The sequence below is a fragment of the Mobula hypostoma genome, chromosome 1 (genome assembly GCF_963921235.1).
Source record: "Mobula hypostoma chromosome 1, sMobHyp1.1, whole genome shotgun sequence".
Lineage (NCBI taxonomy): Eukaryota > Metazoa > Chordata > Chondrichthyes > Myliobatiformes > Myliobatidae > Mobula > Mobula hypostoma.
Genome location: NC_086097.1, coordinates 183,130,667 through 183,150,586, shown reverse-complemented (window position 1 = coordinate 183,150,586; position 19,920 = coordinate 183,130,667). Strand labels below are relative to the sequence as shown.

The 19,920-nt window shown below is 43.0% G+C and overlaps 1 protein-coding gene across 1 annotated transcript in view; it reads right to left on the bottom strand.

Moving 5' to 3' along the window:
• Positions 1-242: 242 nt before the first annotated feature.
• sspo (SCO-spondin) overlaps positions 243-19,920 on the bottom strand; it is a 334,645-nt gene continuing 314,967 nt past the window's right edge. The window contains exons 101-105 of the mRNA XM_063050934.1: positions 17,137-17,232; positions 15,803-15,863; positions 7,539-7,669; positions 5,520-5,670; positions 243-444 (exon numbers count right to left, since the gene is read on the bottom strand). Coding sequence (XP_062907004.1) covers positions 422-444; positions 5,520-5,670; positions 7,539-7,669; positions 15,803-15,863; positions 17,137-17,232 — 462 coding nt within the window. The 3' untranslated portion in view covers positions 243-421. The remainder of the gene's footprint in view (positions 445-5,519; positions 5,671-7,538; positions 7,670-15,802; positions 15,864-17,136; positions 17,233-19,920) is intronic.

Below are 19,920 nucleotides of genomic sequence, written 5' to 3'. Positions count from 1 at the left end.
CAATACCTTAAAGCCTCAACATTATATCCTTGCTTTTATATTCTAGCCCTTTTGAAATGAATGCTAACATTGCATTTGGCTTCCTTACTAGACTCATCTTTGAGGATTCCCAAGCCCCTTTACAACTAGATCCCAGCACAGATTCCATGAATTACAAGGTGGCTGAGTTCCAGAGAATAGGAACAACTCTTATGTCAGTATTAATGATTTGAATTCTCTTAAATTACACAAACATTCTTGGGCAAAGGACATTAATCTGTTTATTAGAAGCACACATGATGAGTTTTAAATAAAAACAAACTTGGCTGATATTGATCTGTTACATAATCTCTCCAAATGAAATCACTTTTTGTATTGAAAGAATAAACTTGTTCAATAAATCACTGGATAGAACCTAAATAACCAGATTATAAGGAATAACTCAGCGTCCGGAAAAATCTCCACCTGGAAAAAGTAGAACAAGAATTCAGTAATGGTAATTTGCTTCAATTTTACTAGAAATTCAAAAGTTATTTTGAAGGGATTGCATGATCCATTACAAAGATGTGCTTTGTGGCTGCCCAGTTCAGAATATGCTTTGTGTCTGTTCACTTTGAAGCTGTGCCTTGAATCCTTCCACTAGAACTGGCATTCAAGTCCCCTCTTACAGGCTTGCACTTTCGCATTGCAAGCACGTACATAGAAGATAAAGCTGTACAGCACAGCATGGCATCAGGCCCAACAACCTGTGCTGTTGTGCCTAACACAATGCCAAATTAAACTAAATCTCCTTTGCCTCTCTAAAAGCCTCTTGAATAATACTATTGTATCTACTTCCACCATCATCGCTGGAAGCTCACCTCACGAACATATCACTCTCTGTATAACCAAAAAAAAATTTGCCCTGCATGTCCCTTTTAAACTTTTCCCCTTTCACCCTAAATCCATGCCCACTGATATTTGACATTTCTAAGCTGGGTAAAAGATGCACACTGTCACTCTATCTTCACCTCGAATCAGGTCTTCCCTCAACCTCTGCTCTGGAGAAAACATTCAAGCTTGGCCAACCTCTCGATATAACTCATTCCCTCCAATCCAGACAGCATCCTGATAAACTTCTTCTGTACTCTTTCCCAAAGCTTCCACACCTTTCCTGAAATGTACATAATACTCCAAGTGCAACACACACAATGCTGCAGGAACTCAGCAGCATTTATAGAAATGAATAAACAGTTGACATTTCAGGCCGAGATCCTTCATCAGGACTGGGAAGGAGAAAGAAACCAGAATAAGAAGGTGGGGGGGAGGAGTAGAGCTAAAAGGTGATAGGTGAAGCCAAGTGGATGGGGAGGGGTGATGAGGTAAGAAACTAGGGCAGTGAAAGGTGGAAAAGGTAGAGCTGGAGAAGAAGTAATCTGATGAGAGGAGAGTGGGCCATGGGAGAAGGGAAAGGAGGAGGGGCACCAGGGGAGTTAATAGGCAGGTGAATAGGAGAGCAGAGAGGGGAATTGAAGAAGAGGAAAGGGAGAGGGGAAAATTATTGGAAGTTGCTGAAATTGATGTTCATGCCAGTCTACCCAGAAGTGTAGGTATATGAGGTGTTGCTCCTCCAACCTGAGGGTGGCCTCATCATGGCGATAGAGGAGGGTGTGGACTAATGTATTGGAATGGGGATTGGAATTAAAATAGTTGGTCACCAGGGAAATCCTGCTTTTTGTGGATGGAGCAAAGGGGGAACTGCTTTGTTGAGCGTCTATCAATGTCTGGTTTCACCACTGTATCAGGAGATAACCTCAACAGATCATCTTCAGTTCCCCACTCTAGCTCCACTCTTACCTCTTCTCTTCACCTGCTTATCACCTCTGTCTCTCCTCCTTCCCTTTCTCACACTCTCCACTCCTATCAGATTCCTTATACTCCAGCCCTTTCCCTTTTCCACCTATCGCCTCCCAACTTCCTATTCACAATCCCTCCATCATATACCTGGTTTCACCTATCACCTTCTGGCTTGCACTCCTTCCCCACCTCCCACCACCCTCTTCCCCCTTCCTTTCCAGTTCTAATGAAGAGTCTCAGCTTGAAACATCAATTATTTATTCATTTCCATAGATGCTGCCAGACCTGTGTTACTCAAACATTTTTTGTGTGTGATTTCCAGCATCTGCAGAATCTTTTGTTAATTCTCTAAGTTCAGCCTAACCAAAGTTATGTTGCAGCTATATAAAACCTTCTGACTGGTAATGGCATCCACCTTGTTTACCTTTTCTACCTGGGTGGCCAGCTTTTACAGGTTCTCCCATTAATTTCCACTTTCATTTGATGACCCCCACCCTCGTGCAAAAAAATCATATTTACCTGGATTAAATTACTAAATTTTGTTTACCATTTCTCTGCCCAGATCGGTAACTGATGAATATTTTGTTGTATCCTTTGACAACCTGCTTCACTATCCACAACTCCACCAAGCTCTGTCATCTGCAAACTTACTAACTCACTTGATATTTACTATATGTCAAATAACAAAGATGCGAGCACCGATCCCTGTTCATAGACCTCCAGCCAGAGCAACATCATTCCACCACGATCTTTGACTGCTGTGGACAAGCCAATTCTGAATCTGAACTACCAAATCATCATTGTTCCCATGCATCTTCATCTGCTGGATCTGTCCATTTTCAGTCATTTTCTTTGTCCAGCACAACAGCCCCTTATTTCCTCGTCACATGCTCGTGCCTTACATCTGCCCCTTATAAGCAAAGCTTCATGTTGTTACACTGCACACGAGTCCCTGAGCCTCTGAGGTGTACAGCATAGAAACAGGCCCTTCAGCCCACCACACTCCTGCCAGCGTTTTTGTCCATCTACATTACTCCCATTAAGTCTATATCTTTTGTCTTTCCAATTATGTTTGCATCAAAGTGTCCCCTAAATGTGGTGATTGTATCTGACTCCATCATTTCTCTCAGCAACCTCTGGCTGTCATAGAATCAAACTACACAGAAACAAGGCCTTTTGTCCCCCTTCATTCAGGCAAACATCATGCCTGTCTACACGGATCTGTTTGCCTGCTTTATGTCTGAATCCCACTATCCTAATACTAGACAAAATGCCTTTGAAACATTATAATTGAAACCTTCTTCACCTTGGGTCCCACATCACCGAGTTCAGGAACAGTCACTGTCCTACAGCCACCTAGCTCCTGAACCGGTATGTATAACTTCACTCACTATAACTCTAAACTAATTCCACAACCTACAAACTTGCTTTCAAGGACTCAGTATTTTTTTGAACAATTTGTTGTCTTTTGCATAATTGGCAGTTTGTCAGTTTTTGTTTGCATAATTTTTCATAAATTCTATTGTATTTCCTGTAAATGTCTGCAAGAGAATAAATTTCAATGTAGCATGAGGTAACATTTACATACATTGATAATAAATTTACTTTGAATTCTTTGACAGTTTGTTCTAGATATTTACCACCCTCTGTGTGGAAAACCTACCCTTTGGATCTACTTCAAGTTTCTCCATCTCATCCTAAACCTGTGCTCTCTATTCTACACCCCTATTCCTGGATTTTTTTAAAAATTGACTACCTATGCTCCTTCTAATTTTTATAAACCACAATAAGGTTATCCCTCAGCCTCATACTACAGCAAAACAAATCCACTCTATCCAATCTCTCCTTACAAGTACAGCTTTCGATTTGAGGCAACATCCTGCTGAATTACTTCTTCACTCTATCACTACGGCATCTTTCTTGTTGTATGGTGCTGAGAGCTGTACATTAACTCTGTGTGGTCTAAGCAATGATTTGTACTACTGCAAAAGGATGTCCTAATCTTGTATCAACCACTCTGTGTCAAATGGTTTTCCTCAAATCCACATTAAACTGCTTCCACTCACCATAAACTTGCACCTTCACGCTTATGATACATAGCATGGCAAAAAGATTCCAATTATCTACCTTGTGCATGCTGCTTGTATATTCACAGGGTCTCCCTACAACTGCCTTTGATCATGGAAAACTAGCCCAGATTATCCAATCCGGACAACATCCTGGTGAAACTCCTTTGCGTTTTCTCCGGTGCAACCACATCCTTCCTGTACATGACCAGAACCACATGCACTCCTATTGCAGTCTAGTCAGTGCTTTGTAAAGTCGCAACATCATGTCCAAACCCATGAAGGCAAACATGCTGTATGCCTTCTTACACAGAACAGTACGGCCATGTGCTGGTAATGGTTCATATCCCCTCATTCCTTGCTTATTTATGTCTGAAACATTGGTATCACAAAAAGAAGTATTAAGAGCAAGGGTGATGAACTTAAAGCATTGATTAGTACATGGAATTATGATGTTGTGACCATTACAGAGACATGACTGTCATAAGGACATCATTGGCTGATGTTCTGGTGTTTAGATGTTTCTAAAGGGACAGAGAGGGAGTGCTATTGCTCATCAAGGACAGTGTCCAGATGCAGAAAGGGAGGATATCATGAAGAGATCATCTACTGAGTCAGTGTGGATGGAAGTCAGAAACGGGAAGGAAGCAACCACTCCGTTGGGAGTAATCTACAGGCCCCTTAATAGCCACTGGGATACCGAGGAGCAGATAGGTAGGTAGATTTTGGAAAGGTGCAAAAATAAAGTTGTTGCTATGGCTGACTTCAACTTCCCTAATATTGATTGGCACCTCCTTGTCCCAATTCAGAATTTAAACCCGTGCAGCAGTCCTGCCCTTTTACAGAATTGTTTTAAAATTGATAGAACTGTGTCACAGGACCCACACTGCTCCCCCACTGTAACTCTGTCTCTTGTCTGTCCTTATTTCCAGGAGTATATCAAGCTTTTGCCTTCCCTAATGGGGGGCCCCCTGTATGTTGGCTGAAGAAACTTTCTGCTGAACAAACTCCACCCCATCTAGGCCTATAACACTAAGGCAATACCAGTCAATGTTAAGGAAGTTAATGTATTCTATAATGTAAAGCCTATTCTCATAAGTCTCCCTGCACACTTATTCCCGTAATTCTCCAAGACTACTTGGGGGGGGGCCTTTAGTACGATTGCAAACATGATCATTTTCTTCTTATTTCTCAGCTCAACACATGAAGCCTCATTAGACGATTCTTCAGTTACGTCATTTCTAACTACAAAGAGGAAGTGGTTCAGGCAGATACAATTGGTACAACTTCTCATGGAGAGAAGAGGCTTGGAGAGTTATGGGCTGAACATCAGCAATTGTGACTAGCAAGGAGGTGCTGCACCTGGCATTGATCAGATGGGCCACAGGGCCTGTTTCCATGCCTATGACACTATGACGCTCCCCTTAATCAACAAGAAACTCCTGCTCCTCTATATCTCGTCTAAACACCTATACCCCAGAACACTCAGCTGCCACTCCTACTTTTTATTTCCTGATTATCCTGAGGTCAGGATTTGTTACTGATCCTCCTTGAGTCTGACTCCTGTTTTTGAGTACTATAACTTTGCCAAGCATCAGTTACCTTGAATAGATTCAATATTTTCTGACGCTTCCTCACCTTGGCAGCTACTGCACTCACAACTATGAATAACTGGAAGGACAATCGGCTCCACCTCTCCATTATCACACTGCAAGTTCATGAACTGCACGGGGTTCTCGGGGTCAAGACGGTAACTGCAGCACTCACATTTGCTCTGTAGATATGGCTCCTGTAACAGAATCAGACAGCGTCATAGAGAAGTACAGCACAAAAACATGCCCATCTTGTCCATACTGAAAACATTTAAAGAACCTACACCCGTCAACCTTCACTGGGACCATAGCCCTCCACACCCTTACCATCCATGTACCTATCCAAGCTTCTCTTAAACGTTGAAATCGAGTTCGCATGCACCACTTGTGCTGGCAGATCACTCCACACTCTCACAACTTCCGAGTCAAGAAGTTTCCCCTCAAGTTCCCCTTAAACGTTTCACCTTTTTTAACCCATGACTTCTGGTTGTAGTCCCACCCAACCTCACTGGAAAAAAGCCTGCATGCATTAACCCTATCTATACCCATCATAATTTTGTATACCTCCATCAAATCTGTCTTGTATATTCTAAAGAATACAGTCCTATCCTCGTCAATCTTTGCTTGTAACTCAGGTCGTCCGGAGTAAATTTGTAAACTTGCTGATGCCCAGTATTAGATTCAGGCTATGTGTTCCGCTTAGTGTTGAAGCCAAAAAGTACCACTTTAGACTCCAACCACAACACTTTCTTCCACATCTTTATAGTATCTACTAAGTGATGCTTTGCAAACTCCTTAGTGGCAAGGGTATGCTTCCTTTTTTTCTTTAGCCAGGGCTTCTTCCTTGCCACTTTTCCATAATTACCCTTTTTGTGCAAGGCCGTAGAGATTGTGCAGCCATTGACTTCTGCAGCTCATTCAGAGAGACTGTTAGTGTCACAGTAGCCTCTCTTATTAGTGTCATTCCAGCAACTATGTTTAGAGGGGTGGCCTGACTTAGGCAGTGTGGCTGTGGTTTCATATTTTTTCTACTTTTTCACACTGGACTGCACTGAATTCTGAAATATGTTCAGTGCTTTTGAGATGGTCTTGTACCCTTCCCCAGATTTGTGCTTCACTATCATCATTTCCCTGACTTGCCTTGAATACTCTTGTGTCTTTTATTTTGGTTTGATCTGGTGGAAATCTATCACACTGTTGGACCTTATAGAAAGAGAGGGGGTAGTTATTCAGGTGATCCTGCAGTTTTCAACATCAAACTGGGTGAGTTGGTAAGGTAGTATATAGTATTACACCTAAGGAAAGTTAGTATAATAATTACAAAGGAGATAAATACTACTTCAGCCTGACAATTTTGGTTTTTAATTTTTAGCAAATTGCTGAGAGCTTTTGGAATTTTTATTTTGATTTGACATGATGCATAATGCTTTGTAGGTTAGTTCAACAAATACTACTTCAATATATTTTAAATGTAGAAAAAGAGACAGTAAAATGTGCAAATAGTTCGTAAAATAGTTCATTCGTAAGGCCAGTGATGTTGTGGGGATGGAACTGAACTCTCTCACGGTGGTGTCTGAAAAGAGGATGCTGTCCAAGTTTCATGCCGTCTTGGTCAATGTCTCCCATCCACTACATAATGTACTGGTTGGGCACAGGAGTACATTCAGCCAGAGACTCATTCCACCGAGATTCAGCACAGAGCGTCATAGGAAGTCATTCCTGCCTGTGGCCATCAAACTTTACAACTCCTCCCTTGGAGGGTCAGACATCCTGAGCCAATAGGCTGGTCCTGGACTTATTTCATAATTTACTGGCATAATTTACATATTACTATTTAATTATTTATCGTTTTATTGCTATTTTATTATTTATGGTGCAACTGTAATGAAAACCAATTTCCCCCGGGATCAATAAAGTATGACTATGACTAGTTGTGGGGGCTGAATAAGGTAATGAATATTAAGAAAAGCAGTAGTACAACACCATGCCTTAAATCTGAAAGAGAACTTTTCATTACCATTGTCTATTTAATCTTCAATACTTTACCAAGAACCTAAGTCCTTACCTCTGGGATAACTTGTACTTGAGACGGGCAGCTTCCACTGCAGGAACTGACAAGCACATTCTCCAGCCGACACAAACCCTTGGATATGTTCCGAGTTTCAGTGTAATGTTGACACTTTGTGAATGAGTCATCTGGTAACATTAATCAGTAATTGGTAATCAGTACAGACACAGTGGAAAAACTTGTTTGTGTGCGAGCCAGACAGATCATTCCATACACTGACACATTGATGTAGTATTTAAAAAAAAAGAAAAACTATGCAGAATGTACTGTTAGAGCTGCAGACAAAGCGTAGTGCTGTGGGGGGCACATGGAGAGATCAAGATTTCTGCTTTGTAGAATAAGAGATCAAGTCAAGAGTCATATAACAGGGTAAAAGCTGTCCTGCAACCTGGTGGTATACTTTCACAAGTTTCTGTATCTTCTGACTAATGTGGGGGTGGGGGGGAGGAGAATGGTGGTGAGAAAATGACTAGGTGAATGGGTCCTTGATCACAAGACCATTAGACACAAGAGTAGAAATAGGCCACTCGGCCCATTGAATCTACTCCATTCCAACATGGCTGACTTATTGTCCCTCTCAACCCCATTCTCCTCCCTTCTTCCTGGAACATTTGCAACTCTGATTAATCAAGAACTTATCAACCTCCATCTTAAATATACACATTGACTTGGTCTGCACAGCCATTGTGGCAGAGAGATCCACAGATTCACTACCCTTGGGCTAAAGTAATTGTTCCTCATCTCTGTTCTAAATGGATGTCCCTCAGTTCTGAGGCTGCGCACTCTGATCATAGATTCCCCCACTATAGGAAATATCCTCTCCACATCCACTCTATCCAGACCTTTCAATATTCGATAGGTTTTAATGAGAACCCCCCTCAGTACAGGTCCAGAGCCATCAAATGCTCTTCATATGTTAACCCTTTCATTCCTGGGGTCATTCTCATGAACCTCCTCTGGACAACCTATTTGCTTAGATAAAGGACCTAAAACTGCTCACAATACTCCAAGTGCAGTCTGACCAATGCCTTATAAATCCTCAGCATTACATCTTTGCTTTTTTTAAAAAATTCTAGCCCTCTCGAAATGAATGCTAACATTGCACTTGCTTTCCTTATCAATTTCAGAGTTGTATATGGACACATACTTTGATAGTAATAAATGAATCTATGAACCACCAACTCAACCCTGCAAGTTAACCCCTGGGGAATCCTGCACAAAGAATCCCAAGTTCCTTTGCACCTGATTTTTGAATTTTCTTCCCATTTACAAAATAGTCCACATCTTCATTCCTTCTACCAAAGAGCATCATTATGCACTATCTTACATTATATTCCATCTGCCACTTCTTTGCTCATTCACCTGTGTATCTTAAGTTGAGGCAGGTTCGATGCTGTTGTTTAAAGTTAAATTGGACAGCTATATGGACAGGAAAGGAATGGAGAGTTATGGGCTGAGTGCAGGTCAGTGGGACGAGGTGAGAGTAAGAGTTCGGCACGGACTAGAAGGACCGAGATGGCCTGTTTCCGTGCTGTAATTGTTATATGGTTATATATGGTTAAATCTTCTGCAGACACCCTGCTTCTTCAAAACTACCTTCCCTTCCACCTATCTTTGTATTGTCTGCAAACATGGCCACAAAGCCATCAATTTCTGACATACAGCGCGAAAAGAAATGATCCCAACACTGATCCCTGTGGCACATCACTGCAGCCAACCAGAAAAGGCTCCCTTTATTCCCACTCTTTGCCTCCTAGCAGTCATTCAATCCTCTATCTATTCTAGTACCTTTCCCATATTTCCATTGGCACTTATTTTGTTAAGCAGCCTTCTATGTAGCACCTTGTCAAAGGTCTTCTGAAAATCCAAATAAACAACGTCCAATGACTTTCCTTTGTCTATCCTGTCTGTTATATCCTCAGAGAATTCCAACAGATTTGTCAGGCAAGATTTCCACTTAGAAAACCATGCTGACTTTTGCCTATTTTAAAATGTACCTCCAAGTACCCTGAAACCTCATCCTCAATAATAGACTCCAACATAAGACCGTAAGACATAGAAGCAGAATTAGGCCATCTGGCCCATCGAGTCTGCTCCACCATTCAATCATGGCTGATCCTTTTTTTTCCCTCCTCCTCAACCCCAGTTCTTGGCCTTCTCCTTGTAACCTTTGATGCCATGTCCAATCAACAACCTATCAATCTCTGCCTTAAATACACCCAATGACCTGGCCTCCACAGCTGCATGTGGCAACAAATTCCACAGATTCACCACACTCTGACTAAAGAAATTCCTCTGCATTTCTGATTTGAATGGGTGTCCCTCCATCCTGAGGCTGTGCCCTCTTGTCCTAGACTCTCCCACCATGGGTAACATCCTTTCCACATCTACTGTCCAGGCCTTTCAACATTCAAAAGGTTTCAATGAGATTTCCGCCCCCCCCCCCCCCATCTGATTTCCAGCAAGTCCATCAAATGTTCCTCATATGATAACCCTTTCATTCCTGGAATCATCCTTGTGAACCTCCTCTGGACCCTCTCCAATGCCAGCACATCTTTTCTAAGATGAGGGTCCCAAAACTGTAAACAATACTCAAGGTGAGGCCTCACCAGTGCCTTGTAAATCCTCAGCATCACATCCTTGCTCTTATATTCTAGACCTCTTGAATGCTAATATGGCATTTGCCTTCCTCACCACTGACTCAACCCGTAATTTAACCTTTAGGGTGTTCTGCACAAGGATTCTCAAGTCCCTTTGCATCTCAGATTTTTGGATTTTCTCTGTTAGGAAAATAGTCTACACATTTATTTCTACTTCAAAGTGCATGACCGTACATTTTCCAACATTGTATTTCATTTGCCACTTTCTTGCCCATTCTCCTAATCTGTCTAAGTCCTTCTGCATCCTACCTGTTTCCTCAACACTACCTGCCCCTCCACCAATCTTCGTATCATCTGCAAACTTGGCAACAAAACCATCTATTCCATCATCTAAATCATTGGTATACAGCATAAAAAGAAGCGGTTCCAACACTGGCCCCTGCGGAACAACACTAGTCACTGGCAGCCAACCAGACAAGGATCCTTTTATTGCCACTTGCTGCCTCCTGCCAATCAGCCAATGCTCTAACCATGTCAGTAACTTTCCTGCAATACTATGAGCTCTTAATTTTGGTAAGTAGCCTCATGTGTGGCATCTTGTCAAATGTCTTACCAACAGCTTACCAACCACTGAAGTCAGGCTAACTGGCCTATCATTTCTTTCTTCTGCCTCCCTTTTTGAAGAGTGCAGTGACATTTGCAATATTCCAGTCCTTCAGAACCACTTAAGAATCTAGTGATTTGTCAAAGATCATTATTAATGCTTCCCTAATCTCTTCATCTACCTCTTTCAGAACCCTGGGGTGTAGTGCATCTGGTACGGGTGACTTATCTGCAGCACCTTCAGATCTTTCAGCTTCCTAAGCATCTCCTTAGTAATAGCATTTACACTCACTTCTGCCCCCCGACACTTGAATTTCTGGCATAGTGCTGTTGTCTTCCACAGTGAAGATTCACACAAAATACTTAAGTTCCTCCACCATTTCTTCTCCAGCAGTTTGATATTCCCTCTCTTGGGATCAGCTCCAACTGAATTTTCCCAATCTACCTACATATTGAAATACCCCTGATTATCACAACATTGCCCATTTATTCCTTGTATATCTGAAATCATTTTGTATCCTCTTTTGTATTATTACCTTCATGTTTCATCTTTTCCTTTTTTTAAATTGTCCTCTGTTAGTTTTTAAAAACCATCCAATCCTCTACCTTCCCACTAATTTTTACTTCTCTTGCTTTTGTGCTGTCTTTCACTTCCCTTCTCGGCCACAGCTGCAGCATCCTCCCTGTAGAATACTTCATCTTTGCAATGCGTCCTTCTAGCACCTTCTGAATTTCCTCCAGAAACAACAGCTTCCAATCTCCTTCCAATCAATTTTAGCCAGCTCCCCTCTCATGCCTCTGCAATACCCTCCAGTCCACTGTAGTACTAAATGATTCCATTTTTAGCTTCTCTTTCTCAAACTATGAGGTAAATTCTATCATATTATGATCACTGCCTCCTAAAAGTTACTTTACCTTAAGCTTCTTAATCAAATATGGGTCATTGCATAACAGACGACTGCACAACGTTCTGCACCATTTGTGACCCCTCAGACAATGAAGCAGTTTGTCCCCAAGTGCAGCAGGACCTGGACAATATCCAGGCTTGGGCTGACAAGTGGCAAGTAACATTCAAGCCATGCAAGTGCCAGGTAATTACCATATCCAACAAGAGAGGCTCTAACCATGGTCCCTTGACATTCAGTGGCGTCACCATCACTGAATCCCCTACTATCAATATCCTGGGGGTTACCATTGACGAGAAACTGAATTGGTCTAGCCATATAAATACCGTGGCTACCAGAGCAGGGCAAAGGCTAGGAATCCTGCGGTGTGTAACTCCCCTCCTGACTCCCCAAGGCCTATCTACCATTTGCAAGGCTCCGGTCAGGAGTAATGGAATACTTGCCTGGATGAGGGCAGCTCCAGCAACACTCAAGAAGCTTGACACCATCCAGTACAAGGCAGCCACTTTATTGGTACCCCTTCCACAAGCATCCAGTCCCTCCACCATCAACGAACAGTACTATCTACAAGATGGACTGCAACAACACAAGGTTCCTAAGGCAGCATCTTCCAGTCCCATGACCACTACCATCTAGAAGGACGAGAACAGCAGATACCTGGCAACACACCACTTGGAAATCCCCCTCCAAGTCACTCACCATCCTGACTTGGAAACATATTGCCATTCCTTCATTATCACTGGATCAAAATCATGGAATTTTCTCCCTAACCTACACCTCAGAGACTGCAGCAGTTTAAGAAGGCAGCTCATCACCACCATCTCAAAGGCAACTAGGGATGGACAATACATCTGGCTTAGCTGGTGGTGCCCATATCCTGTAAATGAATAAACAAACATAACACCCAATCCAGAATTGCCTTTCTCCAAGTGGCTCAACCACAGGCTGTTCTAAAAGGCCATCTCATAAACATTCTACAAATTTCCTCTCTCGGGATCAAGCTCCAAACATATTTTTCAAATCTACTTGCATATTGAAATCCCCCATGATTATCACAACATTACCCTTTTTATATGTCTTTTCCATCTCCCAGTGTAATCTGCAGCCCATATCCTGGCTCCAATTTGGAGGGCAGTATAGAACTCACATCAGTCTTTTTACCCTTGAAGTTTCTTAACTCTACCCACAATGACTCTACATCTTCCAATCCAATGTCACCGCTTTCGAAGGATTTGATTTAAATTTTTACCAACAGGTCTACCCCACCTCCTCTGTCTACCTGTCCATCACAATGTGTATCCTTGGATGTTGATCATCTTTCAGCCATGACTCGGAGATGCCCACCATGTCATACTTGCCAATCTCTAACTGCACTATAAGATCATCTACCTTATTCAGTATACTGTGTACTGTGACGAGAATACACATAAATTAAGATGTTTGCTGGCCTGGGATAGCACCAGTGGCATCAGCAGTTGGTCTGCCACCTGTCCTCAGGGGAGGGAGAGATAAGGAACAATGAAGCAGCATTTGCAGGTGTTAATGAAGGAGCCATCAGTCTGGGTATTGGCAAGATCGGCTCCCCCTTTGAACCCTGAACTGTTTGAAGTGATGGACAGGCGATTACCCCAGCAGGGGGATAAAAAGGGACAGGTTCGCTAAGGCAGGACACACACGACACCCGAGGTAACGAGACCCTGGAAGCGGTGCGCCTCTCACAAGTCGGTGGGAAGTATCGGGCCATAAACGCACAGGGTGGAAAGGTACGATCAGCGGGAACCCAGTGTGTGTCCGCCCTTGCTTGGGTGCCGGGTTCACTGCAGAGGATCGACCGCATCTGGAGGAGGGGTCACAGTCGGTGACCTCAGGTGACATCACAAAGGACTCGCCCGAAAGCTGCTTGTGAGCAATATCGCAGGTCTGTGAGTGGAAGCCGTTTTGAAATGATCATTCGTTCTCGTTCTCTCTCTCTCTCCCTCCCCCCACGTTGTCCATCGCCATGGCAACGATTACTGCGAACTGAACTAAATTGAACTGGACTTTGTGTCACTTTGAAATTGGTCATTCACCCCTAGACAACGATAGAGCTTGATTGATCCTGTTATCTTAATTCTGTGCACATGTGTGTTTATCATTGCTGAACTGTTGCATTTATTATCCTTTCGATTACTGCGTTACTTGTTTCGTTAATAAAACTTTCTTAGTTCTAGTAATCCAGACTCCAACTGAGTGATCCATTTCTGCTGGTTTGGCAACCCAGTTACGGGGTACGTAACAGTACATTCAAATATAACACATTCAATCCTGTATTTAATACCCTTTTTGATTTTTGTCTCCCTGTTCCACTTTAACTCATCCCACCGATTATAATTTTGTCCTATCATCTGCCTGTCCTTCCTCAGTCTCATTACACACTACATTACACTTTACACCAACTGCCCCAGCCTCAGTTTCCCATCCCTCTGCCAGATTATTTTAAACCCTCCCCAACAGCTCCAGCAAACCTGCCTACAAGGATATTGTTCCCCCTCAACTTCAGATACAACCTATCCTTTTTGTTCCAGTCATACTTTCCCCAGAAGAGATCCCAATCGTCCAGAAATCTGAAACCCTGTCCCTTGCACTAATTGTTCAGCCACACATTCATCTACCAAATCATCCTATTCTTGCCCTCACTGGCACATGGCACAGGCAACAATCCAGAGATTACTAACCTGGAGGGCCTCTTTTTCAGCTTTCTGCCTAACTCCCTATATTCTCTCTTCAGGACCTCCTTCCTTTTGCTACCCATTTCCTTGGTACCATTGTACCATGACTTCTGGCTGTTCAGCCTTCCCCTTCAGAATGCTGTGGACCCAATCCGAGACTCCCTGACTGTGGCAGTATACCAGCTGGGTGTCTCTTTCTCAGCCCAATAATCTGTTTTCTGCTCCTCTAATTATGTAATCCCCTATTCCTACTGCACTCTTCTACCCCCTTCCCTTCCGAGCCACAGAGGCAGCTTCTCGCCCATTTCCTCTCTCCACCTCCCCCCCCACCCCCAGTATCCAAAGTGATATACTTATTACCGAGGGAACATCTATACAGGGGTACTCTGCACCGGCTGACTATGATCTTGATTGTGCTCCTGAGACAGTGAGAAGAGTATAGACAAGCACTGAGACAGTGAGAAGAGTATAGACAAGCACTGAGACAGTGAGAAGAGTATAGACAAGCACTGGAACAGAGGCTGGTTTTCATGATAGACTGGGCTATGGTCACAACTCTGTAATTTCTTGCAGTCTTGTACAGAGCAGTTGCCTTCTAAGGATATGTTGCCTGGTGTGTCTGTTGAAGCTTAAATAGGGTGCAAAGTAAAGGATGGTGGTTGCAGTCTTACGGGGCACCAGTGTTTGAAGATAATCGTGGAGGTGTTGCTGCCTGTATTTACTGCCAGTACTCTGTTGGTCAGCGAGTCAAGAATCCAGTTGCAAAGCTGAGCTAGGGGTGGGGACTGTGGTCTTGGAGTTTGGAGTTATGGTATTGAAAGGAATTATAAACACTAATGAAAACAAAAGATAGAGAGAGAAGAATTAAGAATAAGTGCGAGAGTGACAGAAAAATAATGAGAGTGGGGGGGGGAAGCGAGTGACAGAAACAGAAAGACAGGCACAGAGAGAAACAGGATTATGGAGGGAGAGCCACACGTGGAAACAAAATGATAGAGGGAGGGAGGGAGGAAGGAAGAGCAGTACAACAAAACCAGGAGGGAGCGAGAAACACAGTGGGAGATGAGGACAAGAGAAAGGTTATCAGCAACGCATACGCACAGTGTCACAATCAGTATTACTGCTGTCCCAATGACACAGGTTTAATACTGATCGCTGTGGGGAGTTGCATGTTGTCCCTGTGACTACATTGGTGTTTCCTTAGCACTCCGATTTACTGCCATATCCTAAATGTGTGCAGTTGCCTATAACTAATCACTGCAGATTGCTGCAAATTTGCAGGAGAGTGGTAGCAATGTGGGAGTTGATAGAGCCTGAACATAATAAAATACAATGAGAGTAAATGGGTGCTTGATGATTGACTTGCACAGCAGATTGAAGGTCTGTTTCTGCACTGCCTCACTGTGATACACACTCATCCGATGATATCTGCTGCTTTAACTTACCAAGAATTTCTTTTCTGCAGACAGGACAGCATTGCACAGGATCCTCTACTTTTACATATCCCTGAAGTAATGAAAAGAACGTATTTCACAAAATATTCATAATAATGTTCAATATAGTAGTGAGCAAAACCATAGCTTTACATGGTAGATTATTTGGCTGCCAATTATTTCTATGGTTAGGCTACACTGATGGGAGCAGGTACAGTGCCTGAATGCTCTACTGTTGCTTCTGGCAGGACATTGTAAGCTCTTTGGCCACTTCTCTCCAGGCTATTCATAAGACCAGAAGAATTAGGTACAGAAGTAAGTCATCTGACCCTGTGCAGCTGCTGTGATAGTCATCTTATCTAATCTTCCACCTCAGCTCCATCTTCAAAAAATAGTCCCATATCCTTTGAAATTACATAAAGACAATGCTGGAACCAGGGATGGAGGAGGAGTTTCAGTGGGAATAGGTATTGCTGCCATCAAAAAATGCTGTGGGGATGGCGAGGGCCGGTGACTTGAGAACATGCTGCATGGGGATGGGGACAGGCATCGGGGAATGTTGAGAGGGAAGAGTGTTTGGTGATTGCCTGTGATCATGATGGTAAGAAGGACAATGAGGGAGGCAGAGTGAGCGAATGGGGTATTATTGTTGGAGATGGTGTGGCACTAGCATGGAGATGCCCAATAGAATCAAATCAGGTTTGTTGTTTTGCTGCAGCAGTTCAGTACAATACATAAATATTACTAAAGTTACAAATAATATGAAAACAGTAAAGAAGTACTGCAAAAAGAGCAAAATAATGAGATAGTCTTCATGGACCAATCAGAAATCTGATGGTGGAGGGGAAGAAGCTGTTCCTAAAACATTGAGGGTGCACCTCAGGCTCCTTCACTTCCTCCCTGATGGTGCCAATGGGAAGAGGGCATGTCCTGGATGGTGAGGGTCCTTATTGATGGATGCCACCTTCTAGAGTCGTCGCCCTTTGCAGATGTCCTCAGTGGCAGGGAAGCTGGTGCCCATGATGGAATTTACAACCCTCTGCAGCTTTTTCCAATGCTGGGTATTGGTGCTTCATCCCAGACGGCGATGCAGCCAGTCAGAATGCTCTCCACAGTACACCTGTAGAAATTTCCTAGTCTTTGGTAACATACCAAATCTCCTGAAACTCAAATGTAGCTGCTAACACACCTTCATAGATGATGATGTTGATATCCAGGAACTTGTAACTGCACTCCCTGTTTAATGCTGAGTTTTGACTAAATTCAGTCATAGGATTAGGAGCTGAATTGAAAGTGGGTGCTTTGAATCTTGGAATGAATAGAATGTGAATAGGACCATTTCTTACCTCCAGGCAGTTAAGTGTTGGACATCCAGTAGAACAAACTTTTCTTCCATTGATGCATCGACACTGCTCACAGCCATCTACCCATTCGTACCCGGGCTGCAAGAGAATCAAACTTCTGTTGCTCCCTGTCACAACTCAAACATAGTTTTTATTTGGAGACAAAACTGGTGGAGCACAGACTGCTTGGTGGAGAGGCAAGAAGGCTGGGTGATAGAAGTGGGATAAGGGAAATGATCATGGTAGGAGGGTTTGGCTTACTTGTTTAAATTACATGATAGAATGGACTGAAATTAATCTTTCATCCAGAATGGAGAAACAACAATGCAACGGTTAAATTACAAATCTCTCAGTAACTGCATAGAAGCATATTCTTGTAACTCTGGTCAGTTTAAAGTGTAATGTTGGCAATTGTTTACAGTCCCTTCTACTGAAGAATCTGGGCCATTAACTTTAACAACAGAGCTATCTCAGCAGAATCCTGGAACACAGTCGCAGAGTGCAGATATAAGCCATTTGGCCCATCACATCAATGCTGACCACATTAATCCCATTTACCCATCCTTGGGCATGGACTTAGCAATTGTTTAGATGCATCCCCTGTATTATACAGGTAAAGAGAATGTTCAACCAACATCAAAAAAAAATTACCCGGCCTAATCCCATCTCCTCTTACTTTCTGTGCACTCTGATAGGTCATGGTTCTACAGTGGACATCCAGGTACCGCAGTAGTTTGAGACCTTTACTGTACTGGATTCAAAAATGCTTCATTATCTACTACCTCTCTCTTCAGAAAATACAAAAGCCGAAAGCATGTATCACTAGGTTCAAGGACAACTTCTATCTCACTGATATACAAACGTTTGTAAGACTATCGAATAGACCTCTCATACAATGAGATGGCCTGCTTTGAATCAATTGACTGGACAATATCTAAGGACTCACATTAGAATCTGAATGCATACACCACAGTTGTTACTGACTTCATCAAGATCTGTATGGATGAGTGCATGCTTCCGAGAACATGCCAGACATAACCCAAACCAAAAGTCACGGATGAACCAGGGGATCCATAGTCTACTGAGAGTTAAATCTAACAGGTTTAGGGAACCTTGGTTTTCAAGTGCTAATGAGGCCCTGGTTAAGAAAAAAGGAGGTGCATAGCAGGTTTAGACGGGTAGGAAAAAGAGGTACTGTACTTATGGAGCATAAGTATGAGAGGAGGAGGTGTTTGCTGCCTTGAGGCAAATTAAGGTGAATAAATCCCCAAGGCCTGACAGGGTGTTCCCTTGGAGCCTGTGGGAGGCAAGTGCAGAAATTGCAGGGGCCACAGAAGAGATAGTTAAATCATCCTTAGTGACAGGTAAGGTACTGGAGGATTGGAGGACAGATAATATTGTTCCTTTGTTTAAGAAAGGCTCTAAAAATAAACCAGGGAATTATGGACTTGTTAGCCTGACACCAGTACTGGGAAATGTATTGAAAGGTGTTATAGGAACTGAATATAGAACATAGAATAGTACAGCACAGTACAGGCCCTTTGGCCCACAATGTTGTGCCGACCCTCAAACCCTGCCTCCCATATAACCCCCCACCTTACATTCCTCCATATACCTGTGATAGACAAAGACTGATTAAGGATGGTCAGCATGGCTTTGTGCACGGTTGTTTGTGTCTATCCAGAGTTTTTCGAGGAAGTTACCAGCAAATTTCATGAAGGCAAGGCAGTAGATATTGTCTATGCCGACTTTAACAACGCATTTGACAAGGTCCCACATGAGAGGTTGGTCAAGAAGGTTCAGTCATTCGCAATCGAAGATGAGGTAGTAATTTGGATTAGAAATTGGCTTTTCTGGAGAAGCCAGAGAGTAGTGGTAGATGGTTGCCTCTCCAGCTGGAGGCCTGTGATTAGTAGAGTGCCGCAGGGATTGGTGCTGGGTCCATTGTTGTTTGTCATATATAGCAATGACCTGGATGGTAATATAGCTAACTGGATCAGCAAATTAGTGGATTACACCAGGATGGGGGGTGTAGTCGATAGTGAGGAAGATGATCAAAGCTTGCAGTGTGATCTGCATCAGCTGGAAAAATGGGCTAAAAAATGGCAGATGAAATTTAATGCAGACAAGTGCAAAGTGTTACACTTCGGTAGGACCAACCAGGATAGGCCTTGCACGGTGAACAGTTGGCACTGAGGACCATGGTAGAACAAAGGAATCTGGGAATACAAGTCCAGAATTGATTGATAGTAGTAGCACAGGTAGATAGGGTTGTAAAGAAAGCTTTTGGCACATTATACTTTAATTTATGAAGGCCAGCGTACAGGAGATGAGATCGCATATTGAAGTTGTGTAAGACATTTGGAGTATTTTGTGCAGTTTTGGTCACCTACCGACAGGAAAGATATAAACAAGGTTAAAAGAGTACAGAGAAAATTTACAAGGATATTGCCAAGACTGGAGGACCCGAGTTCCAGGGAAGATTGAATAGGTCAGGACTATTCTTTGGAAAGTAGAGCTTGAGGGGAGATTTAATGGAGGTGTACAAAATTGTGGGGTATAAATAGGGTAAGTGCGAGCAGGCTTTTGCCACTGAAGTTGGGTGGGACTGCAACCAGAGGTCATGGGTTAAGGGTGAAAGGTTGCATCTTTAAGGGGAAACTTCTTCAGAGGGTAGAGACTGCGTGGAACGAGCTACCAGCACAAGTGGTATTTGCAAGCTCGATTTTAACATTGGATAAGAGGGGTATTGAGGGCTATGGTCCAGGTGCAGGTCGATGGGACGAG